The 23,769-nt window shown below is 39.4% G+C and overlaps 1 protein-coding gene across 8 annotated transcripts in view; it reads right to left on the bottom strand.

Moving 5' to 3' along the window:
• The window catches only part of atp8a1 (ATPase phospholipid transporting 8A1), a 108,742-nt gene that overhangs the window by 34,247 nt on the left and 50,726 nt on the right, over nt 1-23,769 (bottom strand). For all 8 annotated transcript variants that reach the window (XM_042418441.1, XM_042418438.1, XM_042418440.1 and 5 more), the window contains 11 exons: nt 23,237-23,309; nt 18,524-18,629; nt 16,271-16,353; nt 14,881-14,930; nt 14,436-14,505; nt 13,643-13,727; nt 12,460-12,599; nt 10,356-10,494; nt 7,218-7,282; nt 2,755-2,927; nt 675-858 (listed from right to left, as the gene is read on the bottom strand). In XM_042418441.1, the coding sequence (XP_042274375.1) occupies nt 675-858; nt 2,755-2,927; nt 7,218-7,282; nt 10,356-10,494; nt 12,460-12,599; nt 13,643-13,727; nt 14,436-14,505; nt 14,881-14,930; nt 16,271-16,353; nt 18,524-18,629; nt 23,237-23,309 (1,168 nt within the window). The remainder of the gene's footprint in view (nt 1-674; nt 859-2,754; nt 2,928-7,217; nt 7,283-10,355; nt 10,495-12,459; nt 12,600-13,642; nt 13,728-14,435; nt 14,506-14,880; nt 14,931-16,270; nt 16,354-18,523; nt 18,630-23,236; nt 23,310-23,769) is intronic.

Here is a 23,769-nt window from a genome sequence, read left to right on the forward strand (position 1 = left end):
AACAATGTGCCAAGCTATCAATAACACATATTACACTTGAGGAGACAATGACAGGACTGACAATTTGTATAATATGACTTCTAAGAAATTACATAAAAGTCAATGTAGCAACCGAATTGAGGACGTGCACCTGCAGCTTCAAAGCATATGTATTTTGATCAGGTTCAAATCATATTTAAACGCTGCACCAGTTTAGTAATCTGGTCCTTCTGGTACTTACTACTTTTGCATTTTGCATGGTGTCACCATTGTGGGAAATGACAATAATTATCTATATAATAATATAATAATTCATAGTATTTTTACAGGTCTTGACTCCTAATGCTGACATTGAGATGATTTTACATTATTTAGGTCTTTAGTCTTCAGTATTATGTGAGGCAAAAGTCTGTAAATCTTGAAGATAGTTATACTTTAATCTGGTCATGATATTATCAGCAGTTCAGCAGCTAATCAATCATCTAATAGGATCTGCACTTTCTCTGCATTTTCTTTGATCATGTCTGAATGACCAAGATGGCATCAGGCACATGCTGTAGGCAGGATATCAAGTTACAATGTGTCAAAATACATTAAAAATTCTAATTTGAGCATTTCAACAACTTCAGCATACTAATATATAAACAACAAACTTAAATCAATATGTTGGTGTGAGTCCCTGCCACCGTGCTCACCTGTGCAATAGAGTAGTCAGATGAGTTTGCTGCCTGCAGGCCCTCATTGCCTGAAATTCCCACACCGACGTGAGCTGTCTGTATCATCCCTACGTCGTTAGCACCATCACCGATAGCCAGCGTGATCACCTTCACCTGTTTCTTTACCATCTCCACTACCTCTGACTTCTGAAGTGGAGATACCCTAAAAGAGAGCACAAGTAATATTGTGTTAATCATCAAATACAACTAAAGTGAAGAACGTTGTGTTGCTAAAACTGATGCTACAAAATATTCACAACTTGTGAGTTTCATAACACATGTTGATACTGAGGGCAATATAGAGTTATATGCAGTATTAAGGACATGTAAGACATGGTGTATGATGGACAGTAGACATGAAATTATAAAAGAATATCCAGAATCTTCCAGGATATCCTGTTTCCTACTTTCTGAGTCTTGGGCAGCATAATTGCGGTGTGCATAAAATAACAACATTCATTCACGAAGAAAGTCTTGAGACCAGCACTTGGAAAAAAACAAAGCTCTTCCTCAGCTTTGGAGAACAATAGGTTGAGGCAGGCAGGCAGACAGGCATGTCATACTTAGTGAACCCCCTAAAAATAAAAAAGGAGCATTTTGTGCGTAATATTTCTTTAGAATTAGATTAGAAAACAAATCTCCATAAATCTGCAACTGGTGAAGCAACCAGGCAACTGGTATATAGGCACAATCTCTCTAAACTCAGCCTCTAAACTTTCTTCAGAGTTGTCATGGGTCTCTTGCTGGCCTCCCTCATTAGTCTCCTTCTTGTACAGTCACTAAAGTTTTGAGGACAGCCTGCTTTAGCAATTAATCGGCTGCACAAATGAGGATTTAGGTGTTTCCTTTTAAAGAGGATAAATATTTATGCAAACATTTTCACTTTGACTTTTGATCAGTTTGAAAAAAGCCACATTAAATCTACTTTCTTTGTTTTACAAGAAAACAAGAAAACTAAGGGGATGAATAACTTTTTTAGGCACTATACCAACAGTAGAGTTAGCAGTGACTACACCATACAAAAAATACTTGTCATATTCTGGGAAATGAATGCAGATGACAGATGCATTTCCTCTGTCTACTGTTTCTCCCTCCCCGAAGAGACTCTGCAAGTCTTCTTACTGGGTCCAATAAACACAGCCAATCATTAGGTGATGGTTGTGACACATCTGATAACTCTTCCTTTACAAGACTTCAAACTTGACTTCATCCCCTCAGTCACAGGCCAGATCTGTAGCCTCCCATACAGGAGCTTCCTTTTAGTGCGCCAGAGGTTTGAGGGTAATGTACAGTACAGGCAGTCTCAAGAGATGACGCTGTAAACTGCATATCTGTCTTAAGTTGTGAAAGTGTTAATGTTTATGTTCTCCATGGTTAAAGAGGCCTCATTCATCTCCTCTGTCTCTTAGTGCCCACAGACTGTGCACAAGGCAAAAGTAAGTAGAGGTGGGGTGAAAAAATGAATAAAAATTTGACGTAATGCGCTGACTCATAGTGTGGCACCTAAAGGTTTGCTGACTTCTGGCCCCAGGCTCCGTCATGGTTGCTTGACTACCTAAGTACTTCCTATTATTTATGTGGCCTGGGCAGGTCAACAGTGGACCTTCATGATGTTGAAAGTTGCCATTTTAATTAAGTGCTGCCATAAAAATAGTCAACAGCTTTTATGGCAAAGCATACAGTAATACTTTGTAGTTCAACCATAGACAGCTTTAATTAAAATAGGCATTCATCTGATTCAATGTCCAATACTGGAACAAACTCAGTATTAAATTTGGTATTTTAATACTGTTACCAAAGTATTGATATTCAAAAAACAGTTGGTACATGTGCAACATATCAAAAAATCACTTGAGTGTCTCTCGTTTTCTTTACTTGTGGACTTAAAGTGGATACCTTTTCTATCTTTATATACATATTTGGTTAAAGTTTTTCAAAAGCGAAAGCTGGTTCAGGAAGCAGGATTGTTGCAATGGGAACACAGTTTTCATTCTTTCATTTTGGTCAATGGAATCATTGTCTCACGTTTATTTTATTGTTTCTCAAGAGTAAATCTTACCTGCAGCATATGACAGCTTTACAGGACAGGGCGAGGTCCAGGAAGTACTGGCGCACTCCGAATGTGAGAGCATATTTGAGAGTCTTCCCATCAATAATAAGAGCAAAGTCGTTTTCCTTGTAGAGGGCATCTCCAAGCATTCCACAGTGGTGGCTGAGGGTTTCCCTTGTTCTCTGTGTGATGGAAAACATTTCATGAATGTCAGTTGTTGTAATTAGTTATTAGAAATAAAACCTTTTGTATTACAGTTCATGGATGAAATATGCACTGTTGTTAGATGGTTTTCAAGAGTCTAATGTGCAAGTTGATTATGATTAATTAATATATGAGTCAGTAATGTTATTTAGTGCAGTTTATTTTTTGTTTTTGTTTTAAAAGCATTTGTCTTTTATCTGTTAACAGATACAAAACTACTATAAAACAATTTCAGAATTACTACAAAAATTTATTAGGTGCACATAACATCTATGAATAACAGCTTTTTCATGTTTGTAAAGTAAAATTTAAGCGAACCTCTTACAATGATGGAGCATAAGAAGCATATATTCTATGCTTCAATTGCAACATTTCAATGGCTCATTAGAAAAATGATTTCATATGTTTTTTTTTCCTGCCATTTCAAAACATCATCTCAGCACCAAAGAAGTTTCTATGTTTTTTTAAGATACGTTTTCAGGGGAAAAACTGCCCTTGGGTGTTTTTATTAGCTTTCTACTGTATGATTTATATTTTATCTACTGTGGTGGGATGTACAAGAAACATTTTGTGGCGCAACACTAAAGGGCTCCACAATAATATTCATATTGAGAGGATACTTTTTACTCACAATACTAAAGTTAATAAATCTCTACACATCTCTTATTAACATTAAATATTTGAGTGAGATCTTTTCACTCCTATTGCTAATCCCGAACTGCTACAGAGCAGCTGCTCTTGGTGTTTTATCCATATTCCACATGTTTATTACACTCAGGCCTCGTCCATGAGGTGATAACATGGATGGGCTCTGTGAATGGATCATGTTTGCTTATACAGTATATACAGCTAAAATGATGAGTGATGATGAAAAACCATAAATATGAGAATGACAAGAGGATTAACTGTCCTGCCATGGGGGCATGTGGACTGAATAGATGGAGTGGTGAGATCATCATTGTATTCATCATTCCATCATCTTCCTCGCAGATGGGAAAGCCATTAGGAAATAAAACCAATTTCTGTATGGAACCATTTTCTGAGTGAGAGGGAAATGTACTGCATGTGTATTTTCATTAAAAAGTAAAAGTAAAAAACTTTTTTTTTTTTTTTTTACTGCACATGGCTGCAAAATTTAAAAAATATGACAGAAGCACTTTGTGCAGTTGTCCAAATAATATCCTTCACGGTGGTGTGGTAATATCGGCAAATGTGCAGGTGCTGATTAAATGTTAAATGACTTAAAAAAGAGAAGGAAAGACAGATTTAAATGGGCAGATACAGTGCAATGGTACAATGCAACATACACATCCTAATGTGCCAAGCAGATGCTCAAACAGCTGTAATCATTAAAAAATGTTGGACATTAACAGGACTGAGGGAGGGAGGGGTTCGGTATGGTGTCAAAGTCCGATATGTCAAAGCAGTCAGATTGTACCAGGGGGACCATGCAATGTTCGCTTGGCATAACAAAACTCTGAAACCCCAGCTTAAAGGAAATATTTGTAGAAAGGGGCTTTACATTTCACAAAGCGAGAGGAGAGTGAGAGACACACACAGAAAGAGATGATGGATTAACGGAGGAGGGAAACTAAGCAAGAGGATACAAGCAGAAAGCAGCTGCGAGGACTTAGCCATCCCTGATGGGCTCTGTAAAACAGCACGAGATGGTGAGCAGAAGGCAGGCCTGTGTGTATATATGTGTGTGTGTATCAGAATCGGCATAGATATCTACATTCAACCACAAAGCCAAAGAAGAAAGCCTCTCCATCTCAGTTAACAAAGAGACATATGCATATGTGCATATGTGTGTGCATGCTTTGTATAAGCTAATGCACCAGTTGCATGAGAAGGAATTCACTCTGTTTGGGGCACAATCCATTCATCACATACTGTGATAAGCAAAGTTTACCATTTCCTCAAGTGGTTAGGCTTTCCCCCCCCTAATTTGCACTGAGGAGTTTTAGCACTAATGCTACATGTCTCGTCCTAAAGCCTCTTTGTTATGGCTATAATGACCAGTTTAGCCTATGTGACTAGCTAGTGTTTGGTTTTGGAATGGGTATGTGATGTCCATTCAGAGATCCACAAGAGCTTCCCATAAAGACTGAGCTCCATTGTTGATATAGCTCTTGAGTGATATAGCCAACAGGACGTGACACTCATGATGTGGAATCTGGACATTTGTATGGACATAATGTCATCATCTGTCTTAGACAAGGAGGCACCCAAAAAGGGGATATTGCACCTTAGTTAGAGATGCATGGACGCATATTTTTCTGACCACCATCTCACTGAAAAAACACCTCAGCAAGTTTTTAAAATAATCGAAATAAACACATACATTTTCTATAAAAGCTGAGAATAATGAGCCCCATCTATCTGTGTCTGTACTTTGTAAAGATTAATATACTAGTGCTCAATAAGCACTGTTAGCTCTCCAGATGATTAAACACGCTGACTGCAAGACAAAGCTGTTCAAAATGACCTAATCCTACCTTGGAGACTGAGTTTCACTGAGGGAATTTCAGCTCAAGTAAGATTTAGTACAGAGGATGTCTAAAACTTTGTCTTCCCTTTGATAACTATTTCTAAACACAGCAAAGAGGGAAGACATGCTCCAATTACTCTCCTTCGCAGCACGAGAGCACTCTGCTGCCTGGCCCTCTGCTCACTGTGCCTCCTCAGTCTTGGTGGAGAGGTTTCTCCCTTTGCGTTTTAACTAACTGCCTTATGTAAGCATCTGCTCAACCACAAGAGAATGGGAGCTGACATTTCAAAGCGCCGGTCCGTGTGCCTTATGAATGCACCGACCCCAAATTTTTACCTCAACTCCATTTATCACGCTTAACGACTGGCTGACAGAATGAACGCCGTCCGTCATCACCCCCAAAGAACCCCCTTGCTGCTTTCCCCTCTTTTATCCACTTCTTCTCACTAATCCACCCTTCTTGTCTAACAAACTAAACCCAGTTGAGTTTCTTCTCCATTTGTGGCTCCTCTCTCCTGTTGGAAGTGGAGGGACTTGCCCTTTTCCATCTCAGAAACAACAGACAAGGCTCTCCTGCTGGAGGGTCAACAGACTTCGCTGCTGGGTGTCTAAAGGCCTGAATATCCTCCCAAGCGGACAGCTGCACAGACCACAGACACGTTGTAGTTCTGTTTATATTACTTTCTGGAGTCCAATTGGAGGACGCATTCTACACATGCACAGTAGACTGGCGTCTATTGATTGTAGCATAGTGGCCGTGTGGTCAAGTTCGTGCGGTCACAACAGATTAGAAGTATGTGGATGTCCGCACAGAGCCTACGCGTACACCCACTGATGATGAAATTAATGTCACATGGACCCTAGGGGACCCTCACATACTTGCGGACGCAGAAAGAATGACACTGGCTTTAAAGATGTTAAAGGCAGATTTGGTCGCTGTGTGTGTGGACGGCTCCTTGTGGCCTCATCCTTTCAGTTTCAAGTCTTTTTTTAAAAACAGGTTTGGTGAGGAGATTGTACTTTGTACCAAAATCACCCCTGATATTTTAAAATATTTCTTAGTAATTGTTTGAACTTATTATATGTGCAGCTTTAAACTGGATTATCTGTGTAGGAATATAGAATTATGTAATGAGCGCTAGAAATGTATGAGAATCACAGATAATAAAGTGCACTGTTCTGTTTTCTGATTAACATCGACAATCACGTTAGCTGTAATTGACATTTATCTCTTACAGAACTAAAATAACATAATGGCAAATAGTATTCATTTAATGTATTGAGACTGGTTTCATTGTAGATGAAACTGAGATCAGCAGTTGTTTTTGAATGATAGAGGATTTTAAAAACAAGAACTGGGAAATGCTGGAAATAAAGAGAGTACCAGTTAGCTTCATTCAACCACTATGCAAAACATGAGTTTAACAAAGGTTGAACAACAGCAGTCAGTGGTAATTAGTAGTACTAAGTGAGTCTGATCATGAGAATTATACTGCATTCAAATATCAATGGATTGTGCATTTGTGCTGTGGAGAATTTAGGATGGATGTATGAGTCAAATAACATTTTTGATTACTTTTTGGATTGAAACGGAGAAACTAAATTATGATTAAACTCAGTGACTAAACCATGAAAAAATCAGAGCAATATGCAGATTAGAAAGAGCAACAGTTTGGTAAAAACTTTTTCTAAAACTTCTGAGTTTTATGGGTTTTGGTTAGACAGTTGGATCTGTATGCAAGGAAGTTTGTGGGCAGACAAAATGCTAAATACTCACATCAAGTGTGTCCTCATTGATCACGAGCATACCCATGTTCTTGGTCAGTAGTTTGCAAGAATGTCCTACAGTAAAAAAGAAAAACAGAAGATGAAGTTATACATTTCACAGAGAAAATTTATTAGATTTCAAAAGAATAATAGGTAAACAGGAGAGTAGGCAGCAAATGTATTAAATTTCTACTTATACTGATCCTTTCACTATATTAAAAGTAATGTAGTTTATTTTTTTAGATCCTCATTAGCTGTAATCTTGGTGACAACTTATCTGCTTTTTCTAAATACACACACATTAAATACATGAAACAAAAACTCTTAAAAAGAAGAAACAAAATCAAACAAACATACTACAAAATGTAGCGATACAACATTAAAAAGATACCAATTAAAATGTTACAGCTCAGAGCCAGTGTCTCGGGACATGACTAATGAGTTTGGTTTACAAGGGTTTGTCAGTTTCCTGTTTTAATAGGCAGTTACAACTCTGAGTTACCCAACATGGCTCTCTGGGGAGCGTTCTCCTCAGTTCTTGGCTGGGACAGATGCTCGGGGTCACCAGCAAGGTGGTATAAAGAGCTTCCCATAAGGGAAAACAGAAATGTTTCACGAACCAAGACTGAAGCCTTCAGTTTAATACCATGGCTGTATGAAAAAGGCTACCATCTGTGGCATAACCGCATGAATATTTGTGGGTTGCAACACTTCGCTTCTGTCTGGAAAGATATTTTAGTTTCTTTTAGGGGGGTTACCACAAAGCCCCTGTTTTGTATGTACATGGGTGGCATTTTCTCGGAGTGAAACTGAGATAAGATTATGCACAAAACACACAAAAACACACAGTCACAGTCAAACACAATTGTGCACACACAGTACACACAGAGGGGGCCTTGCATGAGGAAATGAGTAGTTTTCCCCCTCCAGAGCTGGACTCAAAACCAAACAGGGTTGAGGTCTGGGTCTAGCAGATTGTTTTCTTAAGTGCAAAGGTGCAAACGTCCAAAATTTGCCAATGTGTGGAAAATGTCTCCCCATCTCAACACTGTCTCTACTCCCTTCCCCCTTGTCAATTCCTGCCACAGCCCTTCCGCTTAATGTGTTTACCTTAAGCTCATTTGACTGTGGCCAAACTGCCCTTTTTTTTTTTTTTTAATTTCACCAGAAAAAGTTAAATTCCTGGCCTTTCTCCATCTCAGGCGGAACTAAACACTGCTCCCACAGGATTTGAGGAATGTGTAACAACGACATTCATGTCACAGTAATCTCAGATGTTGCAACGGGAGCAACAATTAAGGACATGGATTTTAGCCACAGAAGGCACTCAAAATGAATACCACAAACCAGGATTTTGGGAGGCAGGAAGAGTGGGGACCTGACATTAATTATTGGGCATGGTAAAGTAGGTAGGAAGTATTTGTGTTGGCAGATCTTGGGCTGTATTTACCCTTTCATGTCTCTGCTTAAGGGGATGATGCACCCCGTGGCTAAGATTAACACAGTGTCGTTTATGTGCTTGCCTTCTCATCTGCGATTCCTTCAGTGGAGTTGGTAAAGTTTCTCAACGGGCTGAACAGCAGGCACTTTCCTTTCATTGAGTTCTGGCTCTGACCCGTCCTGAGCATTACGTACATACTGTATAGCTCCCCTCAACCAACAGCTCACAGCACTGGGAGCGGGTCCCAGAGCAAACATTGCTCTCTCCTCAGGCAGCCAGACTCTGGTGTCAGAGTAGGTATTGTACATTATGTCATGATAGTTCAGGATTAGGAACACACTGAAACAATGTCAGTATTTACAGCTTCTGCTGTGACACAAGACAGATCAAACTGACCTGTCATGTTTCAATGTTGTAAATGTGTTAAATTAAGTAAACTCAGCTGGATTCTTGCTGATTTATGTTATGTTGTGCCAAGAGTACCGTTTTGGTGGTTCAGGCCACCTCAAAATGTAGGAAAACCTAAATGTGATGAGCCAAATTCACCAGTACATTGTGGCAAAAGGTGCACCATTAACCCTGCCAATGGGGATCGCCTTTCAGTGAGGAAAATAGTAAAAAACAAAGTCAATATTGAGAGGAGAATTTTACACAGCAACTCAGTCAAACGGTGGACCTGTAAAAATACTTCCAGTGAGCTTTGCTGCTGTAGAGCCCTCTCACATCTGGGCACAGCGGGCACAAAGGGCTGATTCAGTCAGGCCACAGTGGTAGGTAGCCACAAACGGAGGTACTTTCAGTATCTATTTTTCTGACCTCTGTGTTAACATGTTGGCTGTATTAATTCGTTGATTTGTTTTAAGTAATCTGAACCAGTTTAACCACATCTAAGAGTGATAACGCCAGAGCCATATAAGGAAAAGGAATATGAATTGAACTGGTCCAACACAGTCAGTCCTTCACCTTTCTGATAACATCTGCAAGGCTAAATTCCCGACGGGAGCCGGCTACGTGAGAGGTGCCTGTTTGTGTACGTATGCATGTTATTTATTTCGTATCAGTGCAGTGTGCTCATACATCATCTGGCATTCTGTGACAGATGCTTTTGCTAGATATGTGTGACGGAAAAACATTCTGCTTGTCAATAGTTTGTCTTGTTGGGTGAAGAATGACCACAGGACTGACTGGAGTACCTATAAGAGGCTGGTGAACACTTTATCACACTAAAGATCAGGCTTACTGGTGACTTTCCATTTGCTTTAAGACACAAACAGGGCTGTGTCATGATGCACACATTTTAAGTCTTTAAGTGCAAACAAGTCATTTGGTCTATAAAATGCCAGAAGATGGTGAAAAATGTTGATCACCATTTCCCAAAGGCCAAGATGATGTCCTCAAATGTCTTTTTTTGTCCGGACCAACAGTCTACAATCCAAAGATATTCAGTTTACTAACACAGAAGACTGAAGAAACCAGAAAATCTAAACATTTCAGAAGCTGGAACCAGAGAACTTTGATATTTCTTTCTTAAAATATAACTCAAAATTATTAATTGAGTATCTTAATCGTAGGCAAATTACTTTTATGTCTATCAACTAATCGTTGCAAAGTATTTCACTATTATTGGTATTGCTAATAATAGTTTTAGTGATAGAACAGTATATTCAAAATCAAAAGACTAGTCATCTTTCTGTCCCTGAGGCTTACCAATGTTGATGGCTGTTTCCTGTTTGTCCCCAGTCAGGATCCAGATCTTGATGTCGGCCTTCATTAGAGTCTCTATAGTCTCAGGCACCTTATCCTGGAGCTTGTCCTCGATCGCTGTGGCCCCCAGAAGCTGCAGGTTCTACAACAGAAATGAAGAGAAGACAGAAAAAAAGTCAGTAAGTGGCGACCATAACAGATGAGGGCCTTTAAAACATCATGTGTCAGAGAAACATGCGAGCCGGGATTGTGTCACTCACTCAGTCGTGTTTTTTTCCCCCTTCATCAGCTGCTCTTGTTTATCACCCAGAAAAACCACCACGAGCTTAAGAGGTTTTGGATCAGTTACTGTGCCTCTGTGTGAGCATCTGCCACCACGATCTCTCTCACACAAGCACACCCACAAAATACTGTTTGGTGCTTTTCCCAGGAAACTTGGTGGTTCTTTTGGGCTGGTTAGGGGTTCATATGGGCCAAAGATTTGACAAGACCCAGGGGTAGAGGGGGAGACAAGAGCCAGCAGCAGAGGAAAAGCAGGGGAAGCTCTTTAAGTAGTGACCTGAGCCCTGCTGCCTGTCCGTCTGTAGCTCTGTCCGCTGTGATTATTTGAAACCACACAACATGGAAAACTGTGCCTGGGGAAGAACATGACTAGATCTGACGAGTCCTCATTTGCTGTTTTGATGTGAATTGTTCAATTGTTCCTGTGGTTGGTGTTAAAGGCATTCTTTGTGGATAATGAAAAAAAGAACCACTTGGATCAGGATTTCAGCCCCCGAGCCAGGGTGGGACCATAACACAAGTCACTAGCCAAATGCTGGTAGACTCTGTCTGGTGTTGGTAGACCATTAAGTATAATCTGAGTGATGAATGTTGGGTCTCAATGTCAATGCAGCAGTGAGAGAGTTCACAGCTAATGTGGAAAGACAGTAGCCCTCTTATCTGCTCATATTGTGCAGGAAGAGGAGTTATAAGTTTGCAAACAGGGGCCACAGTGTGGGAGACCACAAAGCTGGCAGTTTCTATTGGCTGCATTTAACACTGACCTCCTGATGGTTTTCCTGGAATATTCTGTCTAGTAACTGGCAGTTAAATGATATTAAGAGTCAGTAATCCAGGAAATATTCAAAGTCAGCATAAGCCAATTAGATAAGAAGTTGGGAAACTTTTTCATGAACACCCCGAGCAACTTACTTTATATTTTTGCAGGACTATAAAACATGACTCACTATAAAAGGGTGATTCAGCCATCATGTGCTTTACTTTCTAAAGCATAGTCATGTAAAAGTAATGGAAATTTAACATATAATGACTGAAGATAATCATTTGTGTTATAGGTTGCAAATAAGTACATCAAATACTCATCATTTGGATGCAATAAACATTTAAAAACAGAGTAAAACTGAAGGCTGAATTAAGGTTAGATAAAATTTCATAATTTTCTTATATCCATCTGCATTAAGTAATCAATTTATTTGAGAGATGATGTGAAAGAGTAGCTACAGATGACTGATTACCCACAGTGTTGAAACGTCTGTCTTTAAAATTTCACTGTGACTCCACTGTGCCACCATGTGGCTTTACTGTGTGTGTTTTCAAGTATAAGTGGCCCCAAAGAGCAATGAACCCCAAACCCTGGCAGCATCAGTGCCACACTCTGCCCATTAAGCAAGGCACATTACATTTTCCCCTCTGAAAGCTTTTATGTTTATTTCATGATTGATTGCTTCCATTTGTTTTGGGCAGCCAGGAGCAGCCATGAAGAACATGCCAAGTGGGTGATTTACGACTGTGGCTTCCTGTGTTTGACTAGTGCTTCCACATAGACCCACCTCACAGAAAACCAATTCTACCTGCTGGTAAAACCTCAGATTTCACTCTCTCTCTCTCTCACACACACACACACACACAATTTGGAAATCTGCAGATTTCCGGTTGTGATTGCAGTACCCACAGTGGTTACCCAGGAGGCCTTTAGTTCAGTCAAGTCTGGGCTTGCTGCAGATGCACAGAAGGCTTCCAAACATATGTTTTTTTACAAAGCAGCATGTGGCCAGGTCAATAAATACAGGACTAGCGAACAAGGTGACTAGTTCAGTTTTCAAACCTTTTCTATCAGTTCATAGCTCTCCTCCAGTTTGAGGGCTCTGTTCTGCAGGGAAGTGCAGGCTCTGTGGTGGATCTCCAGCCAGTGCTGATAGGACGACTCACTGATGTCTGCCACCGCAAAGCACAGAGTGCGCAGCCCTGGATGAGAGAAACCCAGTTCAAATGTCATAATTTCTAACCATTTTCTATTTCAAAAATTTGTTGACTAGATTTTTAGCATTCAACACACAGTTCATGCTGATAGAGGCTGTGTAGTGTAACTATTGGTGACCTATTTGCTTTATAGTTGAGCAAACACTATTACATGATAACTATACATTCATGACCTGCTTATAAGTCCTAATCTTTCATTTGCAATGGCAATCTTGGATTTATTAAGAAAATGAGGTGGGTGCACTATACAATCTTGTGCATATTTATTATCTTTTCTATATCCAGTATGTGTGTGATAAAGCCTTATAACATTTGTACAACAGATTGCTAATTTACAGTTCTTTTTTTTCTTACTGGTCAATGAGTGTTGTCCCTGTCAATTAGAAACTACCATCTAGTCATCTGACATCTAGTCACTTAGTTAACAAATGTGTGATATTCAAAGTATGTTATTGATTTAAATAACGTCTGTGCAGAGTAGTTCACATAAACATAAAGCTGTTAGAAGTTTAAATCTCAGAACACAACAAAGACTGATGGATTCTTTGTTGAGTGCAAATTTTAAGAAAGATCAAATATAAAGTTACCGTAGTTACTGTTACTTTTGTCAAAAAGATACAGATATTATAATAATTTATTCAAAAAGTACATGATCATATTTTATTCATGCCTTTCCAAATGACTGTGACTGAAGATCTTCACAATCTGTACTGAATGCTATATTTAGCCTACATCAAATATTCCCAATGACATCATTTTGCTTGCATCTCACAAGGGGGCAGTATGAACACAGAGCAAGAAGAGACTCTGATGCAGTTTCTTTCTGCTCCACTGCCTTAGGTTAAGATTCCTTATATTATCAGAAAATGGCATGTAAATGTAAATTAGCAAAATATTCTACGGATTCTACTGCAAGTGATGAACGAGTGTTGATTATGACCAGAAATAAATAGGGAGGCAGAGATGTTAGAAACATCCGAAAAGATGTTTTACTTTTGGCGGCCAGGGGGCGATGTTTGTCCACTCACCCTCAGTGGCAAATTGCTCCAGGTGCTTCAATGTGATCTCTTTGTACCTAGAGCTGTCTGCCAGACGATCATAGATCACTGTGTCCTGAAGGGAAACAAAAACTCCTTGGTTACTGACACCCAGAGAAGGGAACAAAATGAACCTCCTGGACTTGGACTAGTTGGCAAATGAGTGTCTCAGGCACGATCCAGCCCTTAGGAGTTACACATTTTTGTTTCTACTCAGATTTGCCCAAAAACCCTGAGGGAATTTGTACTGAAATAATCACATGCTTAAAATTAAATTACGAGGGAATGAATAAATGCATCTGGATCCTGCAATGTATAAATTACTATAAATCTGAGTAGTAAGCTAAGTGTTTTTAATAAGAAGTCAGCATAATATTAAAACATATAACAGAACCTGAAAAGTGTGAACGTGAAAACACAGAAAATTCAACATTTGTTTGTTATACTTGTCTTTATCCACATATTTACACAATAAGAAAAAGTGAATAAGAAAGTCTCAGTCTTATTAGATGTTGATGGCAGAATCTACGATGGTGGAATGAGCCTAGTGTGGTAATTTCTAGTTCCTCAGTGCCTTCTTGTGAAATATCATTTTTGTTTCGTGTATTTTGTAACATGAACATGTGTGAAATATGTTGATCTTGCTACAGTAAATGCTGCTGCTCATCGAAAAGATTCTGTGACAAGAGCGAGAAGCAATAAGGGGAGGAGAGCTTTCGACACTCGTGTATGTGGCGATGATGGTGACGGGCAGTCATGCGTTGCCATGGAGAGAGACACTCACAGCTCCTTTGCAGTAGAGGCGGATCTTCCCAGATGGGGTGCGCATGATGACTGACATCCTCTTCCTCGCACTGTGACAGAAAAAGGCAATGGGGGAGTTAAAAGAGAGAAGGTGGGATAAGGAGAGAAGGCAAGTGAGAGAAATCACATTACAAGGTGTAACAGCCACTAGAGCAAATTATCACGTACAGTTTGAGCTAGCATATGTCTGCTGAAATTAGAAATCATAGCGGTGGGTAACAAGATATCGCACCGAGGTCACACAATTAATTAGTATAAATCACAACGGCTAAAGGAAGATAAATTCTGATAGCATGTGATTCTTTTGGGGATCAGATTGCAAGTAAAATTATTTATGTGCACCTGTACGGCCTGTTTGGACAACAAATTACTGCTGCAGTTGTACGAATAATGACTAATAAAAAGAACTGTCATCAAAGTCGTACCTTGTAAACTCCAGCACATGAAGCAGCTCATACCTCTCCTCTGTTCCGAGCTGAATCGAAAAGAAACAGACAAGTCAACACACTCCAAAGAGAGACTGATTCCTCAACCTCAGTCTTCTTCTGAGACAACTTATCTTAAGTAGCACTAGCCAACCCTGCCACCCTGCTCCAATCAGCCTTAATTGCACTTTAAATGTGTTTATCAGTTGCCTGCACTGAGCTGATGGCGGGAGAATAACAAGGTAAAATTCAATTAACTTACTTAATTGTAGAAAGCGCTAGGTACAAGACAGGATGATTAAATAGATGCTGAGAGCTTTAGAGGGCCTAATAAAGGTTACAAAATTGGACAAACGTCTTACAGACAAGATGTTCTCAGCAGAAGATAAAAAAATGAAAAGGGTTTTGGCCTTTCTGCCTCAGCCTCTCTGAGTGCAATCATCAGGTTAGCCAATTAAGGGAACAACAGGATGGATGACCTAAGCTTTGGAGAGGACACACACCGTATCAGCTCAGGATATAATCACATTTTCCATTACTGGACCATGTTAATACAAAAGGCTGAGTTCTCTTTGGAATTATGCATACTAGTTTTTTCTCAAGGTCTGTTTTGGAACATCTGAGCATTACGAAAAAAATTGCGAATTAATTGCTTAAGTTGCATCCTAGAGATATTCCACTGATTGTAGAGACATTAATACTTCATGAAAAAAATAATGGAATGTGCACTGTGGTTCATGAATTGCCGTAAAATAAATTTTGTGATGTAGAGTTGAAAGAAAATACATGTTGTTAAGCATGGAACATCTGACTTTTTTGTATCTCTACAGCACCCAATAAATTGATATGATATATCATACAGTCTATGAACTGGTAAAAAATATAATTTGTTTTTATTATTTATGACAAAAAAGGTATGATAGTAAAAGTACAATACATTTCTTTACTCTGTTCTGAGATTTAGCTGATGCTTTTGTCGTTAGTATCACGCATCTAGCATTGAGAGCACATAAAGAATTTGTAGTACACAGTGGGTTTTTAGAGCTTTTTCTCTGAAAACAGCTGCCTGCTGTGGCCCAGAACAACACTATGAGAGCAGTGAGGGTGAACCAAGACAGTAAAGTTGTGGACCAGACAGCTTAACAATGACCTGAAACTTGCTATAAAGCTCCATAAAGCTGAGAGGAGCTGCAGAGTTGGGTGATAATTCTCTGAAGTTCATTACTGCGAGCAACGCCTCTGACATTACACATATCGATAATAGCTGCTTCAAGATCTTGACTTGACTATCATGACGCCTACATTAAATATGGAGTGAATTCATCAATCACTACAACAGTGAAGCAGTTTGCCTGCCTCCCTGCCGTCAAACTGATCTTGTCCAACTTACCATTTCCACGATGACACTGTCTGGGGTTCTACCAGAAAACACAAAGCCCAGGTTTTGTGCTGCTCTCACCAGAGCTCCTTCATCTTGGAAGCAAAGAGAAAACCGAAAATGTTACAGATGAACACACCCCTGAAAAAGCACACAGCCATGCTGCCTCAAGATAACATGGAATCTGAACGTGACATTTATGATAAGAAGTATATTCATATTTGCTAAATAAAACTAGTTAATCTTGACACATTTTCACAATGTGGGCAGAAACTGAATGCTGTGGACCAGGTAGCTTATACTACAGCTTGCATGAGGATGCTGCAGTGCAAGAAAAAGGCTCTCTGCTTGTTTTTTACAGTTCACTTAACTAGCTTTCTCTTTGCAGCCGTTCCCCTGCTTTGCTTCAAACCCCAAAGCTCCTAAAGACCATGATTGTTCTAAGCAATCAGGCAAAAAACCCCATCATCTCTCATATCAAAAGCAAAATGTAGGACAAAAAGCAGCAGCATTGCTTTGTTCAGTTATTAAATAACACACTTCAGCAAATCAGTGTGCATTTATTAAAGGCTCAATGATAATTTTGCATCACACATGTTAAAAGTATATGCAATATTTGATGGAAGAGTTTAAGTAGAGATGTAAAAACAAGCATTACTGAAATATATCATCTCTGATTAATATTTAGTTATTGTCCAGTTGATCTGTATCAATCAATGTAGCAGAAGCAGAAGCTTCAAATCCTGTCTTTTGAGTTTTTGTGATAAGAGCTACCTCTTTGTTTACATTTGGTGCCGCACACTGTGCCTTCAGGCATACTGACATTTTCAGAGTTCATTAGGATGGTCGTTTATTTTTTAGGAAATTTACATACTGCTGCCAGGGGCAACCGCTACGTCTGAGTGCTGAAGCCAAAGTTGAAATGCTTTAAGCTGCAGTCACTCTAGAAAAATACAAAGGCAGCATTTTTTAAGGTCTCCGTGGTTAATTTCCCTTCTTGTTTGTCATGGTAGTGATTTCAAACATGTTAAAGTTTAAGAAGAACTATGTTTTAGGGCAAGTTTTCTTGATTGATAGGTGTCTCAGTCTATCACATCAAGCTGTGTATGTGATAGACTAAAGAATCACAGTGAGGCTCAAAGAATCAAAGTGACATACACCATGTATTTTGTAAACAGGATATTTCCTTTTCTAATATGTTTCCTGGCTCTCTCCTGCACTGATGCTGATGATATATAAATGTCTTTAGGAAATACTGGAGGCAGTGGTGATGTGCTCCATTTGATAAAAACAGAGGTCATTAGATGGAAAATTAAATAGCTCAACAAAAAGAAATATCAAGGACATGCAGTATCACTGATGCAAAGCACCTGGAAACAGGTCCAGCCTTTATCATCAAGAGCTGCAGCACCACCTGCTTAAGACTTGTAGTTCCTGTCCAACCTGAACAAAGTCCAACCTATCAGCAAGAAACATAACAGCTTCTGCAATTTACTGTACTTCAGAAAAAGGTGGTGCCGAGCACTACCTACAGACAAGGACAGTAACAGCTTTTTTTGGACACTTGTGCCACCTAGAGGCAATGAGTGAAGTTTATTTTCTATTTTTATAGCTGCAGCTTCTGTGTTTCTATGTTTTTAATATTTAACATTCACTTAATTTGTAAACTGAGCCATATTTTCTTCAGAATAATGTAAGATTAATGAGCTCACACTGTGTCATTGTGAGGGTTTGGGGTCCTAATTTAGTTGTCTTTTGTGGTGAATATCTGTACAATAAACTTACATATTTTTGAAATCATTTACAAAGCTGTTGTTTATTGGTGTAATATTTAACTCAGCACAAGTGACTATGTCCTTTTCAGCTGTAATAATTACTACAACTGGTTAAAACTGCAGAATAAATTGTTATTGTTTTTTTATTTCTACGAGGCACATCATCTTTTCTACATCTTCAGGTCTAAACTGCTGCTGCTGCTGCTATTACTTCCCCTTTTGTATTGGTTGTTTGTAACTGGTATGTTTGACAGCTGCACACATTTGGAGAATGTGCTGCATGCTAAACTTGAATGTGTAAGTTTGTGTTTGTTTAAAGCCATTTTGATGATGTCCTTTGTGTATAATATTTTTGAGTCCCCTACAAAGTCTGGGCTGTAATACAATTCCCAACCTGTACACACACACACATCATACACTAGACTGTAGATAATCACAAGCTGTATTACACTAATTCTACAATAGCTGTGTTCATGAAGGTGTGATGTACCTGGAGATGCTGCCTGGTATGTGATTTTTCCATCAGTGCGTTCAGGGACTGCAGTGTGACAGATGGCCATCATAGTCATGAACTCCAGGATTACAGCAGCTGTAGGCTACAGGAAGTGGAAAGGGCACTTTGACTTTTAATGTTCTTTAACAAAAGATGTTACAACAAAACAGAAACAAAATAACCAGAAAGACCTTGATGGATAGGAGGTGAGAGCGAGGTCAGAGAGAGTTCTGTTTGACAGATTCTGATAAACCTGCATGAGTCACAGCTGGCGTACAGATGTGACTGACAGATGACACACACAACCTGCTACAAAAGCCACGCTTCGCTGTCATTACATGTGTTGAGTTTCCGGTCATGTTCACAGATAATTTCACCTCAAAAATCTATACAGACTTGTGTCAAAGGTAATTTGTGGCATTTCTTTAAACCTTTTTATGGCACCAAATGTGTGAGGTTTGCTGCATCAGGAAAGTTCAGGCTATAATAAAAAAATAAAAAAATCTCCATTAAGTGTTACAGAGAATCTCACCACACCCACACATAACCCTTTAAATCTAAAGCTAGCTGTTTGCTCTCTGAACATTGCACATGCCTTGCATCAATCTGCACCAACCACTTACCCGAACACTCACGATATGCTTAAAATTTCACTTTTCTGGTACAAATATGTTACTGTGATATCCAGGAGCGTATGTCACTGTAAAATCTAAATAAAAATGCTACTATTTAAGAATAATCTTGACCTGATTCATGGATTCCTCGAAAGGCCTGATTACTTATTACAGTCCTAAAACTACTATAAAACTGGAAAATAGAAAGCTGGACAAGTTTCCCCAATAATTCTTTCTAAATAGCCAATAACTCTCCATATTGTTGTTTGAAGCCAACTTGAGGTTTGTCAGATTCTGAAACACATGTGGTCAGATTAATGACTGCTGGTAACAAGCCAAAAGGATCCCACAGAACTCGCCAGCTGCTGACAGACATGCATGCATGTGCACACAATATAAACCTGGTTCAGTTAATGGATAAAGGCCTAACCTAAATACTGAGAACATTTTACATTAATGAGGGGAAACATATGACTAACTAGCCATGGGATAGACTCAGACAGGCATCTGCTGAGGCTCCTGTCTGAGGCTGCAGGACCACCAGCTTCTAGTCAGTGACCACAGCTGAGGCAGAGATATCAGCTGCCTGCAGGGCTACGCCAGGCCTGAATCACACAGCAACAGTATGGACTGTAATCTGGCTGCTAATGGTTGTTAACAATAAGGTCGATAACAGATAATTATATTCCCAGTTCACCTACATTACGAGCAACCACTAACAATTAAAACTTTCAAAGGCATTAACCTTTACAGTAGTAACACACAGAATATACAGCAGATTTAAGATATAATACTGAATAATCTCATTAAAAGAACAAGCTAACGCCATGCTATGAATTGTTGACTGCAGATTTTTCAAAAGCACCTGCATTTCTATTCCCTTTTCGAACAAAAAGCTGTGCACACACAGACAGTATTATTAAATTTGCTTGGCCACAGCAACTCTGATGAGAGCTCTCTAACAGAGAACAAAGGAGAAAATGAATGAGGTGGGGGAGGAGGCCAAATCAAAGGGCCTCTTGTAAATGAAAGTACACAGTGTCTATTACAGTCCAGGTGGCCGTGAGAGCTCCCTCTGCCTCCTAGCAGCATGCTAATCTGGTCTGGGTTGACAGGTATCCTCTGAAGGATGTGTCGTATATGTGTGTATATGTGTGTATATATGTCTGTGTGTGTGTGTGTGTGTGTGTGATTTTTAGATCCCAAGAGTGAGGACGTTTTTGGAAAGCGAGGACATTCAAAGGGATGTTTGAGGGTTGAAACTTAATTTTTAGGTTTTAGCTTGTTTTACAGTCAGTGATAGGGTTAGGCATGTAGTTGTGATTGTTAATTTTAGGAGAAGGAGCTAGGAAATGCATTATGTAAATGAATTTCCTCACAAGTTCAAGTACAAACATACAATATGTATGTGCTACAGCCAGGGAGATGGTAACCTAGACAGAGCGTGCAGGGCACATTGTGAGCTTTGCTCTGATTACACAATTAGATGTGACAGCTACCTAATACTGTGCTGCCAGCAATCACCCTCACTGACTCCTGGGAAATCTCTGTCACAGCAACAGTGACAGACACTCATCACTTCGGACATGGCCAGTGTGGAAAAAGTTGAAGGGTCAAGAGAAAATAAAGCAGAGAGCCTGGATGAGCTAGCAAACAAACACCCACGAAGGCTGCTGTAACTCTGCAGGCAGAGAACGTGTCCAGTGACTCAAGAGAACACGAAAAGCACCAGAGGGGATGTTTATTTTTGTCAGCACTGTTAATTCCCTTCTCCTCTAGTCTGCCATCCCCCTCAACACTGTATCAACACTACTCCTACAAATAGCCTGCAGTGACGCAAAACTGCTGTTAATGATAAGGATAAGTAATGTTTAAGTAAGAAGCATCCTGATGGCCATAAGGACAAAGTGTTCGGACTGTGAGAACATAAGGTGTTAAATGAAATGAGTCACTTCATTTAACATCTATAGTGGCCTCATACACATGAGACCAAAGCACTGATGGCTTATTCATAGTGTTTGAACTGATGTTGCTCTTATGGATTTCATGGCAATGTCATTGAAGTTAACTTCCATTAAAATTCAGAACTTTCAAAAATTAGGACTTCATCATGACAGGAGTCTCCTCATAGATTAGAAGATGATTTACAGTAAAACAAAACTAAGTAGTTTGGAGAGGAACATGTACAGAAAAGTGAATTCAACTCAAAAAGAGTCTTCACCTGCACTGTGCCACCAGGTTTACAAAAATGGAACCATGAGAATCTACAGCCATATTAGCATTTCTGTGAGGCCGTGCATTGAGCTACATAAATGCTAACACTAACGTGGCAACATGCTCACAGTGACAATGCTAACATGCTGATGTTTAGCAGGTATAATCTTTACCACAGTCACCATCTTAGTTTAGCCTGTTGGCATGCTAACATTTGCCAATTAGCACTAAACATAAAATACACATGAGACTGATGGGAATGGCAATAGTTTTTAAAATATTTAGTAACACACCAAAATATTGGACAAACTGAAACAATATTTTGTTGCAATTAATCAAATAGTTGTCAAGACATTTCACAAATATCAACCTCATGGTGGCGCTACAGGGAAAGTTAAGGGATCAGTCACAGTCATTAGGACAGGAATGTCTGTACAAAATTTTATGCCAGTCCATTTAGTAGATATGAAGATATTAAGGTGAAATCTTTGACCTGCTGGTGGTGCTATAGAGGAGAAGTAAGCAGATTACCAAAGTCATAAAGATTCATCTTCTAGGCACTATGGACATCTGTACCTAACTTCATGGAAATCCATCCAACAGCTGTCAAGACACATCACCAAGAACCAAAAATGTCAACCTGCTGGTGGCAGTCAGTCAGATTCATACTCTGAGCATCATGGATGCCTTTACAAAATTCTGTTGCTATCAGTCCAGTAGTTGTTTAGATATTTCAGTCTGGACCACATAACTAACACCGCCATCCCCACGGTCATTCCACCAGTAGAGCTACAAAGATAAGCAGGAAAAACTGACTCACACAAGTGCCACAATATTAAGACATCAACTGTCAAAAAAACACTGGTACAACTACAACCCATTAGATTAATCATAAGCAGAATCATTACAAGACAAGTAGAGAGACCATGGTTTCCTAACAGCAGCTGGTCGTGAGCTTTAATTAGCAGTGGGCGCGGGGCTATCAATATGAAACTAAAGCAGATCCTAGACAAAGTCAATGTGTGGACGGACTCTGCTGTCATAACAGAGTAAACATCACAGTGGGATTACTACTTACCCTGGGCGGCGCCACTGTATGTAATTAGATGTGACATTCTGCCTCCCCCACGCTCTTCTGCAGCTGGGTGACTCAACGAGCCAATCAATCACAGTTTTAACCCATTTCATTATTACAGGTGGCCCTTACTGCTCCTGTCACAAGTCCTGTGACAGAACCCACATGCATATAATAGTCTGAATTTTGAGACAGATTTCCTGGGGGTCTATAACACAGATAAGATTATCAAAAATGGGGAAAAATTCTTAATCCAAATACTCTAGGTGGCACAATAGCCAAATATTTGGTCTTCTAATGTCCTATTTGGGCAGTTTTTGCGAGACTGATGCAAGTCTTAATATGCATACGTTCACACCACTGTAATCACTGTACAGCTGTGTAGTTTCCCACAGTGGATCAGCAAATAAGCGGGTCTTCATCCTGTCAAACTGAGCTAATTAGCTTGTTTGCCTGTCTGTTTACAATGTCTTGTAAAGAAATAGTAATCCACCCCTCAGCATGATATTAATCAAACTGATATTAGAGGCAATTGCCCTCAGTCCCTTTGTCTGTCAAAACATATCATCTTAGTCCAAAATAAATAATGTGTACCATAAACATGATGAGCGCCATGAAACATGACAGCTTTTTTATCATATTGAAGACACAACACACAAGCCAACACAAGTCCACCCCGTCACTAATGGCAAAAAGACATTATGCAGCTGGCAACCACACACAATTAGATTCAAAATCCTTCTTAATTTTGTCCTAAACAGCGGCCGTCACTGCAGGCGGGTGGTGGGGAACCCTGACATTACTTACGTGATTACTTTGGAGGTTTTCCAGTAAGCTCAGGTCATTAAATCCGGCCTCGTCTGATGAGTGTGTGCTGTGGCTGGAAAGAAGAAACAGAGAAGTCAAAATAAGTGAACACACTGGTGCACAGACTTGATAGCACTGTAAAAACTGACAGCAGACTAGAACATGTTGTTGTGACAAACTGTAAAGAACAAACTGGCTATAATTCATTTTTGTGAGTATATTTTGACAACACTGTTTATAACATTAGGAGTTGACATAAAAGGACACCTTTCTAGCAGCATCTGACAGTTCTCCAAATACGATAACAAGCATGACTAAAGTGTCTCTTGTACTTCATGTACTAAAAGAATATTAGTAGAATATGCTATGATTTCCCATCGCATTTAAAAGAAATACTCTCTATTGAGTTGACCGTTACTGTGCAGCCCCGCTAGGCTTATTGGAATGTGATGATTAAAAATCAACTTATGTTAACATAAAGATAAAGATAAAAGAAGGCCTGGAACTAACAGTTATCATTATTGATAATCTGC

This window comes from Thunnus maccoyii, chromosome 8, assembly GCF_910596095.1.
Source record: "Thunnus maccoyii chromosome 8, fThuMac1.1, whole genome shotgun sequence".
In the NCBI taxonomy this organism is placed as follows: Eukaryota; Metazoa; Chordata; class Actinopteri; order Scombriformes; family Scombridae; genus Thunnus; species Thunnus maccoyii.